The sequence below is a fragment of the Pipistrellus kuhlii genome, unplaced genomic scaffold (genome assembly GCF_014108245.1).
Source record: "Pipistrellus kuhlii isolate mPipKuh1 unplaced genomic scaffold, mPipKuh1.p scaffold_m20_p_8, whole genome shotgun sequence".
Lineage (NCBI taxonomy): Eukaryota > Metazoa > Chordata > Mammalia > Chiroptera > Vespertilionidae > Pipistrellus > Pipistrellus kuhlii.
Genome location: NW_023425584.1, coordinates 2,591,798 through 2,606,305, shown reverse-complemented (window position 1 = coordinate 2,606,305; position 14,508 = coordinate 2,591,798). Strand labels below are relative to the sequence as shown.

Genomic DNA, 14,508 nt, shown 5'->3' with positions numbered 1-14,508 from the left:
CAAGAGGCAGCTGATCGATGATTCTCTCTCATCGATGTTTCTAGCTCTCTATCCCTCTCTCTTCCTCTCTGTAAAAAATCAATAAAAATATATTTTTTAAAAAAAAAAAGACATGTGGCCCGGACAAGACAGGTGGCAGCGGGAGGTTGGCAGGGGGAGGTGAAAGAAGGCAGAGAACAAAAGGGAGAAGAGAAAAGGGAAAGCAGAGGAAATGGGGGAGGGAGAGGGAGGGAGGAGAGAGGGGAAAGGGGGGAGGGGGAGGAGGGAAGGGCAAGAGAAAGAGGGTGAGAGGAGAGACAGGGAGAGAGATTTGAATTTCCCATCTGAAAGGGGAGCGGTGGCACGTCAGGGCCTGGCTGAGGGGCCTGATTGGAGGGCGTCTCTGGCAGCAGCGGCAGCGGCCCCAGCTCGCCAGGCGGAGTTGCACGCGGCGGCGAAGCGGCGGGAGCTGGAACGGCAGAAGCAGCCGCCTCGCCGAGTCCGGCCGGAGCCCCGCAGTGGCTCAGACGGTAGCGGGACCGCCAGGTCGGTGCTGGCCGTGGGCCGGGAGGGCGGAGCTGGGCTGTGGGCAACAGGGTCCCGGCTCTCCTCTCGAGGCCGTAGGGCATCGCGGGAGGCTGAGGGTTATTGCTTTGGGGGCACAGCACCCCAAGACTGCTGGGGCGGACGCAGGACCGGGAGGCTGCAGGGCAGGAGCAGGTACCTTCCCCGGCGCGCTGGCTGCTGGCCGTGGTGCTGAACGGACAGCTCCCGCGAGGGGGGAGCCCGCAGGCTGAAGGGGGTGAAGCGGCATGCACTGGGAGAAGGTATGGGCCCCTTCCCGCCCCGGGAGCCCCCCCCCCCTCCCTTCCCGGGCAGCAGCTCCAAACAGCCCAGCTCCTGGGGAGCCAGGACCGCCCCGAGGGCAATGGGAGACTCGCTCAAGTCTGAACCCAGAGAGCAACTTCGAGCTGGGGTGGGGGTGGGGACCTCGATCCCAGCTACTTAGCGGGGAGCCTGCCAGGGCCCTCTCCCCCCAGAGGAGGAAGCCGCCCCGTGGGGTACAGTTCCGGCTCCCCGCTAAGGGGAGTGAGTCAGAGGGCGGCGGGAGGGGCGCAGACAGACAGACCAAAGAGGAGGGGAGAGCCTGAGCACCGTTTGGGGTGGGGGTGGGGGCCACAGGGACTATTTGTTCTCAGGGGAGGTGCGCAGGGATGGGCAGCACAGCCAGCCGCGGGGGGGGGGGCGGTCATTGGGAAGGGTCTCTTTTACGCCGTCGCCTGCCCCGCTCTGCCCCCTCCCCTGCAAAGTCTGAGCCCAGGCTGGGTCTTGAGGCTGGAGCTCTGTGTGGGGGAGGGGCGCTCCCAGTGGCCTCTGGAGAGCTGGGCAGAGGTGTGGGCTGTGCTGGTCTGTGAGGGGGCGCCAGGGCTCCTGTCCCCTCTTCTGGGGGGGGCGGGCTCAAAGCCCCCGCCACTTCTGCTGGTCTCCTGGCAGGTGTCCTGCCCCCTTCCATTCTCCCCAGCCCCTCCCCCTCCCCCAGTGCTTCCTTCCAGGGGCTGGGGGTGGGGTGGGATGGGGTGGGGAGGTGGGGATAGAAGGACAATCCCTGTTAGCTGAGGGTGGAAAAAAAAAAAAAAGCAGTTGAGTGTTGAATTGAGTTGCAGTGAATACAGCCCGAACTTGAACCATTGGGGGGGAAAAAAAACAAAAAAAAAAAAAACAGAAACTACAAGGACACACACTGCAGGTGCCTCGCATCTACTTGTCAGGTGGCAGGAGCCCAGCTCCTAGCAGGGCCGGGGCTCAGAAGGCAGAGCCTGAGGAGGTGCCCCAGCAGCCTTCAGGCTGGGACCAGCTGGGACGGGCTGGGACCCGCTGGGAGGAAGTCAGGGAAAACCTGAAGATGCGTCCTGGGTCCAGGGCATGCTGAAGGCAAGGAAACCGGGTGCTGCAGCTGCCCTTCCCCACCCCTGCGCGGCCTCCCCTCCCCGGCCCAGCATCCCCACCACCACCACCCTTCCAGCAGCGGGATAAGCCGAAGCTGCCCGCAGAACCGCCGAGGAGCGCCTCCTGGCGGTCTAGACAAAATCAACTGCACACCACCCGCTGCACCTCAGCACTCCTACAGGCATATGGCAAATCTCTACACACACACACGCCTGCACACGCCTGCACACGCCCACGCGCGAGCACACGCTGCCTAAATTCAGAGTCAGAATGCAGATCATACCTCGAGCGCGTACATCCTCCCATACTCGCTGACACAGAGCATTACATTCAATCCAGCTGGCTCCCCCACAGACCAGGAGGTGCTGCAGACACTGGGACTGGGAAAATGCACAAGACACAGGGAGGAGCCCAGAGGGACCGGGAAGAGGAAGACACATCACTGGACAGAGAGAGGAGCTGGAGGTAGCCGAGGCTGCCCTAGCAGATACCATCATGTCTCATGGAGGAGACCCAGGAAATGTCATGGGAGGGGTGACGTGGAGAGGCATCTTTGAAAATGAATACTGCTGCTGACAGTGGTGATAATGATGGTGATGACAGCCAATATGCACTGAGCACCTACAGCCAAACCCTGGGCTGAGCATTCCATCTGCATTGTCTCCTTTCATGTTCACAACATGCCTTGGGCATCGGTGTTATTGTCTCCATCTTACAGAAGAGGAAAGATTAAATCACTTGCTTAAGGTCACTGATAAGTAGTGGCGCTGGGATTTGAACCGGCAGAGATGAGGGTGCGGCATTTCTCGGCTGTGGAAGCAGCATGCACAGCCGCCCCAGGGTTAGGCAGCATGCTCTGTGCTGGGGCGCGGCGGAGGCAGAGCCACATGCAAGGTGTGGGAAACGGATGGCAGAGCAGGCAGGTGCTAGGTTGTGCGGGGATTGAAGGTCAGCGCAAGGACTCTGACCGGGTTAGGGAGGTGGTGTGGAGCCATGGCAGGGCGTGTTTGCACGAGCAGGTCTGCCCTTTAGAGAGATTAGCCGGACGGCTGTGTGAAGGCTGGGCGAGAGAGCTGGAGGAGACAGACAGCTTCAATGTATGCACAAATCCAGAGCCTTGAGGCCCCAACCAAGGCAGGACAGCAGCCAGAGGAGGAAGGAGGGTGTGAACACAGATTGTGAAGCCACAGTCCCCAGACTGCTCCCTCAGCACCCCGCCCGTCTGTAACTCACCAATTCCTGTGTGGCCTTTGTCCCGTGCCTGCCTCCCCCGCCGGCTGAATGCTGTGACAGCAAAGGCTGGGACTCCCTCGTGCCCTGCCCCAGCCCCAGCACCCAGGACAACGCCTGGCACAGAGCAGGTGCTCAGAGAATATTTATAGTGGGAGTGAGTGTGTGAGTGAATAAACGAAGAAGTCGCTGAGCCTGGAGTTTTCAGAGTGCCGGAGGAGGGGAGAGCTAGGTGGGGGAGGCGAGGATAAGAAAGCTCCCTGGACAGGATGAACTGGGATTATCCGTGTGGCGATATCCAGCTGCGAGTTAAATGGGCAGGTTTGAGGAGAGTGGGTGAAGGGAGGAGGGGGAGGTGGGGGTGGAGGGGATCAATCTGTGACTATAAAAAGACATAAACCAGTAAAAGTAGGTGAGGTTCCCGAAGGAAATGGAGGGGGAGGGAGGGGCATCAGGAGGAAGAAGGGGGAGAGATTGCCTAATGAGCAGCTGCATTTTAAAGCGGTGATTTTCAACCAGCATACCCCACTGGTGAGTCGCAAGAATGTTTAAAACATGCAAAACCTGCCTATTTTGTCAGGGGCACTGGCCTCTTTTCCCTTAGATTGTGAAAGAAGAAATGGCAACAGCCAACACAATAGCCATCTGATGTGAATGAATCAAAATTATACCTTTTTTATTTTTTTGTCAGATTGACCACAAAATATTTTTTTTAAGTGCCTGGAATTTTAGCGATTAGTTTATGTAGCCAGGAGATGAAAGAGGTTGAAAATTGCTGTTTTAAAGAAAAGGAGTCAGAAAAGGAGAGAGAGAGGACCTGTCAGGAAAGGAGAGAGAGATAAGAAGACCACAGAGTGCTGAGTCATGGAATTCAGGAGGTTCAAGAAGACAGGAAGAACCTGGGGACAGGGGCAGGTAGGGGTCCTCTCCACCATCTGATGCTCCTCAGGGATGGAGGAGGACCAGGGCGATGAAAATGCTCCTGGGTCTGGCCGTTAGGCAGCCTCTGGCGAATCTGAGTGGGGCAGTTTGGGTGGCACAGCAGAAGCAGCAAACCCCTGGTCTCACAGAGCTCAGGGCTTCACTGGGAGGCGAAGAAGCAGACACACCTGGTAAAGACTCTCCCCGTGAAGTGAGAGGGCAGAGATTAAGAAAAAGATGGGGTCAGGGCAAGAGTTGGAGGAGGAGGGGATGAAGACCTGAGGAGAGAGGCTAGGGAGGGAGGAACAGGGAGTGATGAGTGCATCAGGGAGGAGGTGCAAAGGAGAAAATCTGGAGTGAAGGCCGATGGGCTGCCTTCCCGGGGAAGGCGGAGTCCTCTTCCTCAGGAGAGGAGGAGGGGAGCTCACTGTAGCTGGCATTGTTTTAAAATATATTTTATTGATTTTTCACAGAGAGGAAGGAAAGGGATAGAGAGCTAGAAACATCGATGAGAGAGAAACATCAACCAGCTGCCTCCTGCACGCCCCCTACCAGGGACAAGCCCGGAACCAATGTACATGCCCTTGACTGGAATCGAACCTGGGACCTTCCAGTCCTCAAACCGACGCTCTATCCACTAAGCTAAACCGGTTTCGGCTCTAGCTAGCATTTTCCTAATGATAACAGCCACCATTTACTGAGCCCCCATTATGTGCCACACACATTCCTTAGGTTTGTTCTAACCTTTCAAAGTGGCATTATAATCCTCACTTTGTAACAAAGACTGAGACTCAGAGACGTTAAGTCAATGACTCGTTATCACACAGCTGAAAAGCTGCAGATTGAGGAGTCCTGTCAGGTATGCCTGACCCCAGAGCTCACAGACCGTTCCCGGCATCACAGGAAGTGTGGGGGAGGGTCACCTCCTGAGTGGGATGGGATCGGAGGACACTGGGCCTTGAGACATTGGTTAGGAAAGTCTTGACAGGGTGAACAGGACCCTGCTTAAGAGCTGGGAGAGCATTTGCTAAGCGAAATAAGCCAGTCAGAGAAAGATAAATATCACATGATCTCACTCATTTGTGGAATATAATGAACAACAGAAACTGATGAACAAAGACAGATCCAGAAACAGAGAAACATAGATCAGATCATCAAACCTCAGAGGGAAGGTAGGGGAGGGTGGGGATAAGGGGGAGAGATCAACCAAAGGACTTATATGCATGCATATAAGCCTAACCAATGAACACAGACACCAGGGAGATGAGGGCATGAGTAGGGGGGATGGGGGATAATGGGGGAATAAGGACACATATGTAACACCTTAATCAATAAATAATTTAAAAAAAAAAAAGAGCTGAGAGGACCATACTGGGAGTGGGCCACAGAATTCTGGGGAGGACCCAAGGAGCCTGGTTAAGCAATCCCAGCAGTCCCAGTGTAGGACGCACCTAGAGCAATATGGACATAGCATGGAGAAGACTCAGCCCTTGAGTGGACACACTGCATCCTGGGGGTGAGGGGTGGTCATCAATGTTTGCTGAATGAATGAATGAATGAATGGAAACAGAGGAGTCTGGAGAGGTAGATGGTTTGGTGTAGAAAGATAGCATGTTGAGTCTGAGCAGTGCCCAGAAAAAAGCGTCAAGGTAGCATCATCATCAGTATCAGAGATGATTAAAGCCTCTGGAAAGGACCATGTTCCCCTAGGGCACATGTGTCAAACACAAGGCCCGCGGGCCAAATCCCTCCCGCCAGGCCTTGCAATGTGGCCTGCACCGCGCTGTCATCACTGCACTCCGCTGCGTTTCCATCACAATGACAGTTTATGACTGTTCAGTAAACCATTCGGCCCGCGATTTAGGCTGGATTTTAGATTTTGGCCCCTTCTCTGATTGAGTTCGACACCCCTACCCTAGGGGAAGGTGAGAGAGGAAAAAGCTAAGTTCAGAGTCCTGCGAACATCTTCACTGAAGACACAAGAGGAAGAAGAGGAGGCTGCAAAGGACAGAGAGAGAGAAGAGGAGACAGAGAAGCAGAGGAGAGAGAGCAGTAGGAGATGGAGGTGGGGGCAGGGAGAGAATAACAGACCAACAGGGGAGGAGGGTTTAAGGAGACGGTGGAGTGGCCAGCAGTGCAAATACCTTAGAACGGAAGTGCCCGGGATAGGGCTCGGAAGTATCACCTGGTCCCGGGAGACGTGCCAACGCAGCAATTGAGGGAGGAGGCCGGAACCAAAGCCCAGGTGCCCTGCCAGCCAATTTGAAACGTCTCGAATTAGAGTCCGTGTCTCCCACCACCACCTGCAATTCCTTGAGCTGCATGTAAACACAGGAGGAGGAACCCAGTGGTTCCTGGAACCATTCCATGTTTAAGTTGTGTGTTTCTCCCTGTTCTTAGAAAGGCTGTCTCTTTACAATGTTTTGAGCCGAATGAAACCACCTTGGCAGACTGAGCTGAGCAATCTTCACACTCAGAATGTTGGGTCAGGGTGGGTTCTCTTGCATTTCCTACAAGGGCTGGCCCGTTTGGGTGTGTCCTCGTCAACATGCAGTCAGCAAGGGCTTATATTAGTGAGTTCCTACACACCAGACATGTGGCCAGTCTCTTGTCTTCTCCTTCAAACAGCAGTGGAAGGGTAGGGAACTATACCCCGCTTTGTAGGGAACGTAAGGAAGCTTTCCCAGTGGTCCAGTCAGGACGGGAGCCAGAGTGTCTGGTGCCAAAGCCTGTGGGCATTTTTTCTCCTCCATTATGATTTCCCTTCCTCAAAACAACCAGCTTATCATGTGGTCTGATCCTGTAGACTTCTCCAATAGACTCTCAGGCCCCATTTTATGGAAAGATCTCAGTCTGACAATATGTTTTCTCATTTTGAAAGAAATGAGGGAAATCCATCATCAACTGAAAACCAAGGGACCTTGAACTCCACCTGGTTGCAATATCTGGTCTGGTTTCTCTGACCCCCTTTTCCTTCTAGCAAAACACAAAGACCCCAACCCAAGGCTGTGTGGGATGAAAGGCCTTGGGGAGTCATTCTGGCCTCAGCTGACCATCAAGCCGCATCCCACTTTGGACAGCTCCGGGATGTCCCATCAGCACCCAAATGGGGATGTATGGTGGCTTTGCCTGTGAAAGCTCCGGTGATATAAACGGTTAAAATAAAAAGGAAACCTCTAGGAGTTAGAGCACTGCTGTTCAAATGCTTAGGAATGTGGAGGAAACAGGGCACAAAGGAGGCCAAGGGTGGTGGGGGGCCCCCAGGCTCTCTACCCCGCCCCCACCATTGGAATAGTTCCACTTTTTTTAATATATATATTTTATTGATTTTTTTTTTTTTACAGAGAGGAAGAGAGAGGGACAGAGAGTTAGAAATATCAATGAGAGAGAATCACCAATCAGCTGCCTCTTGCACACCCTCCACTGGGGATGTGCCCGCAACCAAGGTATATGCCCTTGACCAGATCAAACCTGGGACCCTTCAGTCCGCAGGCCAATGCTTTATCCATTGAGCCAAACCGGTTTCGGCTGGAATGGTTCCACTTTTACATATCTTGCATATTGAGATTCTCATTAAGCTTTTATTCGAAGAAAAATCTTCTGAGGCAAAATAATAACAATTAAAAAATATGATAAAACTGAAAGTCAGTGATTCAGGGAGAGGGAAGGAGTGCTAACATATGCTGAGTGCGTACAAGGCCCCATGCTTGGTATTTTAAAGACTCTAAGCCCCAAGAAGAGTATCATGTCTCTAACCCCCTATGTGTAATTCAAAATAAAAATAAAGATTAAGCTATAAACAACACATTTGCATATATGTTACAATAAAAATAATGTATTTCTCCATTTGCTTATTTTCAAAAGTCTGGATATATTCATCCAAGCTCGCTGTCTTCACTTCCTCGCTTGCCATGATTTGTGGGTCCCTGGGCACACTCTCATTCCATCTAGGGGTCAATCCAGTGGCCCAGGCTGGAATTCTCTGGTCTCCACAGCAGCTCTGGAAACGGAGGCACTGCCATTTCTATTTTATGGAGGAGGAAACTGGGGCTCAAAGGGGTTCCATAACTTGCCTGAAAGACATATAGCAAATAAGAAATGAGGTGGCATCCAAATTGAGAGGCTCTTTCTAAGATTCCTGACTACAATCAAATTCAAGCAATACAGTCAAGATGGTTTTAAAATAGGGATCTAGCCCTAACCAGTTTGGTTCAGTGAAAAGAGTATCGGCCTGCAGACTGAAGGGCCCCAAGTTCGATTCCGGTCAAGGGCACATGCCCAGCTTGCGGGCTCAATCCCCAGTACAGGGCATGCAAGAGGCAGCCAATCAATGATTCTCTCATCATTGATGTTTCTATCTCTCTCCCTCTCTCTCACTCTCTGAAATTAATTTAAATATATATATTTAAATTATATATATATATATATATATATATATATATATATATATATATATATATCATAAAATAGGGATCTGAGTCTTTTGGCAGCATATTTGTGACTGGTATATAGCAAGTGCTCAAGAAATAGCACCTTTCCCTAAGGATCAAGGGCATTGCGTCTTGGCCTCAGACTGATGGTGTCCCATGGTGCCTATGAACCTGGATGAGGTCACCGTCTATCTAAACTCCAGCAGCCTGGCTGTGCAGAGGTCTCTCCCATCTAACTCCCAGCTCCTCTTTTGCAGGTTGGCAAATCTCCCAGCCGGCCTGCCAGGAGCACTGCATGTGAATTCAGCTGTGGGCTAGGGCGCACTAACCTGAGTCACAGCCATGGACTTCGTCATGAAGCAGGCCCTCGGAGGTGAGGCCCCAGCCCTGCACCCTCCCCCCTCAACCAGGATCTGAACCCAGATGGGAGAGGCTCTCAGAGATGGTTCCATCAACCAGGGAACCGCTATCCCAGCTCTGAGCACCCCTGACCTCGTCCTCTCCCTTCCCAACCCTCCCCTGCAGGGGCCACCAAGGACATGGGGAAGATGCTGGGCGGCGAGGAGGAGAAGGACCCAGACGCACAGAAGAAGGAGGAGGAGCGTCAGGAGGCGCTGCGGCAGCAGGAGGAGGAGCGCAAGGCTAAGCATGCGCGCATGGAGGCCGAGCGTGAGAAGGTCCGGCAGCAGATCCGAGACAAGGTCAGCGCCATCCGCCCGCCCGCCCGCCCGCCCGCCCTGGGGTACAGGAGGCACGGGGGAGCAGTGGGTCCCCAAACCCTGGCCTCAAGTTCCCCTGAATCCAGCTCTGACCTTAGGCCTAGTTCTCTCTGAGCTCCATAGTCTCATCAGAAAAGTGGGGGTGACAGAAACACCCTCTCCCAGGATCTGCGGTGATCCCCGATGACGGTGCACATAGGAAGTGCTCTCTAGTGTTGCTGCTATGGGTCTGCGATCTCCTATTCAAAACCCTTGAGACCAAAGAGGTTTAGAATCCAGTATGGGGGGGGGGGGGGGGTGAAAAGTTTCCTTAGTGCCCTGAGCACCTGTTACTGATAGATATCACCCCGGTGGGTTGCGGCTGCCAGCCTATGCCAAACAGATTAACACCTGTCTGGCCACACCACCGCAATACATCAAGATTCTAAGTAGGCTTCCATCCGTGGAAGTCAAAGTTTGTCACCAAAATTCGGGTCCAAACATAAGGGAGAACTTCCAGATTTCAGAACTCGGGGGATTTCAAAAGAGCAGAGAAGGCATTATGAGCAGGGATTGATTCCAAGGAAACCCCTCACACCGCCTCTCTACATCTGGGGACTGACATCATTCGCCAAGAAGGTGCCCTTCTCCCCATTTTATAGATGAGAGGACTGAGACTGGGCGCGTTCTCATGAGTTGCTCCAGCTGAGTCTGTGTGAAACTTGAGACCAGCTCTCTCCTTGCCCTGTTCATGCTCATGTCTGCCCTCCCCCCACCCCCAGTACGGGCTGAAGAAGAAGGAAGAGAAGGAGGCTGAGGAGAAGGCAGCCCTGGAGCAGCCCTGCGAGGGGAGCCTGACGCGGCCCAAGAAGGCCATCCCCGCGGGCTGCGGGGATGAGGAGGAGGAGGAGGAGGAGAGCATCCTGGACACGGTGCTCAAATACCTGCCCGGGCCGCTGCAGGACATGTTCAAGAAGTAACCAGCCCTCCTTCCTGCCCACCCCCACTCCACCTGTTACTATTTTTCTTTCTTCCGTTCTTTCTTTTCTTTTGATTCAGTTGAAGTCTCAGTTCTGACAGGGAAAACCTCAGTTGGCCTCTGCCCACCTGTCCCTGGCGAGGGGCTCATCTCCTTAGCACTCCCACACACACCCTTCATCCCGGGGTATCCCACCCCCACCGCACTCCCACGTTTCTTGGAAAAGGGAAGACAGCTATTCCCCAGCGGGGGCATTCTATCCAGTGTGGGAGGCGCTGGGGCCCCCTTCTAGAAGCCTAAGGTCCATGCTAGTGTGGTAACCCCCATACATTCCTTCATGCACCCCACTGCCAGGAGGACCACTGTCCCCAGCCAGCCAAAGTAATGACACATTCCGGCCCTGCCCAGCATGCTGACCTTTGGCCTCCGACCCCCAGTGGGCTCCAGGTCAGGGCAGGGGTTCTGGGTTGTCTCGCTCTGAAGAAGGGAGTCAGGGTAAGCCTGCCCTGGGAGGGCCCAGGCTAAGAGGCCCCTCTTTTCTGGGAAGGAGGCTGAGGCTCTCCTCCTACACGCCCCCTGGTGACACGCAGGAGTACCCCTGGGTGTACCCCTGCCCCAACCGCCACCTGCAAAGGTATACCCCCTACAAAGCCAGTCCCTCCAAATGGATCCTCTTTGGACTATAACTCATCTGTGGAGGGGCCCAGGGTAGGGTAGCTCCTTGTTCCCCCACCCTCCACTTAGCTCTGGGGGGCCCACTGCCAGTCTGGGCCCAGCTTGCCCAGACAAGGGGCTGCCCAGGCCCCCCAGAAAACACTTGGAGCCATTGGGCAGCGATGGCCTATGCCATGGGACACCCCCCCATTGGTGCAGCCAAGCTGCCCCCATTCCTATCCACCGCTCATTCCCACCGCCCTGTCCTATGTGCTTCCAGGACCCCATGGTCCCCTGGAGGACCCCTCCTGGCTGAAGCCCCAAGCCTCTGGGGAAAAGCCAGTCCCCACTTGACAGAAGGCATCTGTCCATTCATGTCATCGGCCAAGAACAACTCTCCTCTGGGATGTGGGAGACTGGTGTTTATTCCTCCAGCCACAGAGGTCAAGGCCTCCTGCTCAGTCCGTTTTGTGAGAACTGAGGGCCATGGAGCAATGAGAGAGGAAACTGTGTCCATGCATGCATCTGTATGCATGGCAGAGACCGCATCAGCAATGATGTGTCCAGAGGCTGTACATATAGGTGTATGGCGAGAGAGAGAGAGAGAGAGAGAGAGAGAGAGAGAGAGAGAGAGAGAGAGAGAGAGAGAGTCTTGAGGTTGTGAGTATGTGTTAGTCATCAAGACCTTGCGGTGTTAGAGATTGTGTATGTTAGGCAGCTTGTGTATGTGTGTTTGAGGTAGTACGTATGAGTTGATATTGTGCCCTATGTGTGTACTAACCATCTCATGTGTGTGGGAGAGCTTGCATGTGTGAACTTGTATTTGCATGTGTTTTCAAAGCATCATGTATGTTAGGAGTGATGGGTGTGTATTAGATGTTGTAGAGATGTGCTAAGACTGTTATGTGCATGTATGTAGCTCTGAAAAGGCAGGTGTATGCAGAACAGGCTCTTGGAGAGAAAAAATATGGTTAAGACGCCTCCTCTTGGCCCCAAAACCATTGGCCACAAATAGCCACATCCAACAGGAGACCTTGTCCTTGGCCCAGAGTCCTTCCACCTTTGGGGGTTCCTGCCTGCGGTCTTCACAAGCCCCTGGGACAGATCCAGGCAGTGCCCCAAGAAGCCATGCTGGGCCCCAGCCAGGGCCTGCCCCCAAAGCTGGGGCTAGGGAGGGGGCGACTTGCCTGCCCCTGATGCCCCTGCCCCATTGGCCCCAGTTTGCATTCTGCAGGTTTTCCATTTTAGTGGATTTATGCTTTTATTTCAGAGAGAGACATGTGTCTTCTCTGTCCATTTCCAATAGTTAAAGCCATATCAGTTAGACTGCAATACTTTAGAGATGAGACAAAATAACCCATACGTTTAGGGAACCAGAAAAGCACCCTGGTCTGTCCCTTCTCGGGGAGCAGGGCCTCAGCAGCGCCAGCTCCCTGGACCTGCCCTTCTCCCTCACCCCCGCCCCTTCCCTGTGCCCACGCCCTGCCCCGCACGGGGCCTGTCTCTGTATCTGTGCCTGTGTCCGTGATGGGGAGCCACCTTGCACCCCTATTGTCTGCTTGTCTGAGTTTGTCTATTATCCTGGGCAGGATGGTCATTCTCTAGGGCCCCGGGGTCCTGAGGCAGAGAGAGGCAGGGCCCAGTCCATTGGCTGGGCCTCCGCACACCCTGCGTGTGAGGCCCACTGGACATGGGGCAGTTCCTTCAGAAAGGTCTCCCCCTTGACTGGGACCCACTGGTCTGGAAGATGGGGCCAGGGCACAGATCATGCTAAATGGACAGTGGAGGCCGAGGCCTGGGAGCTTCAGCTGAGCAGGGAATCCAGGCGTACAAGGTAGTTCAGGAGAGCCTGAGGGACCCCAGAGCCCCAGAGGGCATCCTGGCGGTCCCTGAAGCCCTCTGCACCCCCAGAGTGGGCTCAGGGCTTTTCCCACAGGAGAGTGCCCTCCAGGCTGGCTGGCTTAGTCTGGGATACCTCCCAGACTCTCCGGATCCTACAGCCTGGCCCCAGCAGCAGGACTGGAGGCCTCTGGGAGGTGGGCACCAGGAGAGAATGTCAGCCTGGGGCACACCTGGCTCTAACCACTGCCAGGTGACCACACTCAGGTCCAGGAGAACATGATGACTATCATTCCTGACAGACTTGACTCTGGAGAGCAGCCCACATGCAGCACACGCTTGAGGAGACAAAACGTGTGTCGGGGGGAGGCTGCAGCAGGGCAGGGATAATCACATGATGTGCCTGGGGCAGGAGATGTGTGTGTCCCACGGGATGGGAGGGGATGAGTGTGTTGCAACAAATGGGTCAACGTGCATGTGACAGACTTGGGAGGCTGGGTGGGGAGGGAGAGGCCCCAGAATTCAGCGCGCGCGCGCACACACACACACACACACACACACACACACACACACAGTATACTTAGCAGACACCCCCCAGCTAGGGATATAGGAAGAGCAATCATAAGTGGTGAGAACAGAACCAGATGCAGGAGAATGCGCACTGCCCGGGGTGGGTGTGTGTGCTTCCTGAGGAAGGCCACTGACAGGCGTGGGCCTGTACGGCCGCCGCCAGAGAGAAGGGACTGGGCCTCTCTGGGTTTGTCCATTAGGCACCTGAGACAGGCAAGGATGTGGGCATCCTCCACTCCAGTCCAGAAGGTCCTGGAGGGTGTTCTTACCAGCAAAGCCATATGGGGTCTCCTCCAAACACAAGCAGGAAGTCAAGAGACCCTCCCAGGTGTGTGTGTGATAGAGAGATGGCAGACAGATGGATGGATGGATGGATGGATGGATGGATGGATGGATGGGTGGATGGATAGATAGGCAGGCAGACAGATAGATAAAAGGGGAAAAAGGGGCAAGAGAGACAGAGAACAGAAGTATATCAGTCCAGGGCCCTCATGTGGGCAGAGAAGCCACCCAAAAGTTGGTGGTTAGAGTGTAATGAGACAGACACCAAGCCCCAGGAGCCCCCGCACCCAGCTGGCAGGGTTGCTGTCCCCACCACCCAGTCGCTCCATCCTTCTAGGATCCCACGGGCGCTTGACTGCACAAGGGGACTGGGGTCTGACTGGCTCCGATGAGGGGACGTCTCCCGGGCCTAACGATTTGCCTCCCCCCACGTGTCCCCTGCTCCCCTCTCCGCCCCTCTTCGCGGTGAGGAGAGGGGAGGTGCTCGTGCTGGTCCCGGGTGCAGGCGGGGGTCCTGGCGAGGCCCTGGTGAGGATGACCATCCTGCCCGCGCGGGGGTACCCTTTTCCCATCTCTGTGCTGTGTCTTTGTTGCTCTGCTTCCTTTAAATGTGTCAGTGCCTGGGGGAGGGGAGGGGCACCCCTATGCCCCCCTGAACCTGACCAAAAGCCATGGCTGTTGCTCCCCCTTTGTATGACGCAGACGCTAAGATGTACCAACCCAACCATGACAACAAAGAAAAGACCTTGTACAGCAGCTCTAGGTCTGTCTGGTCTCTTCTGTCCATCGGCACCGACAAGGCTACAAGGGGTACCAGCTGGCATGCGGGGGGCTGACCCATAGAGCTCAAGAGGCCACAGAAAAACATCAGTTTTGCCCTCGCTTCTGGCTGAGCCGCTGTGGAAATGGCCTCAGAAATCAGCCAAGGCCATAGTCAGGGATGGCCTCGGAGATCCTCTCACCTCCTGCCCTACAACCT

At 54.6% G+C, this 14,508-nt stretch overlaps 1 protein-coding gene across 1 annotated transcript; it reads left to right on the top strand.

Moving 5' to 3' along the window:
* Positions 1–311: 311 nt before the first annotated feature.
* Positions 312–14,285, top strand: CPLX2 (complexin 2). The gene is made up of 4 exons (XM_036424669.2): positions 312–525; positions 8,765–8,880; positions 9,033–9,208; positions 9,988–14,285. Exons 2-4 carry the CDS (start codon positions 8,850–8,852, stop codon positions 10,183–10,185), a joined length of 405 nt encoding a protein of 134 aa, XP_036280562.1. The 5' UTR covers positions 312–525; positions 8,765–8,849; the 3' UTR covers positions 10,186–14,285.
* The last annotated feature ends 223 nt before the right edge of the window (positions 14,286–14,508 follow it).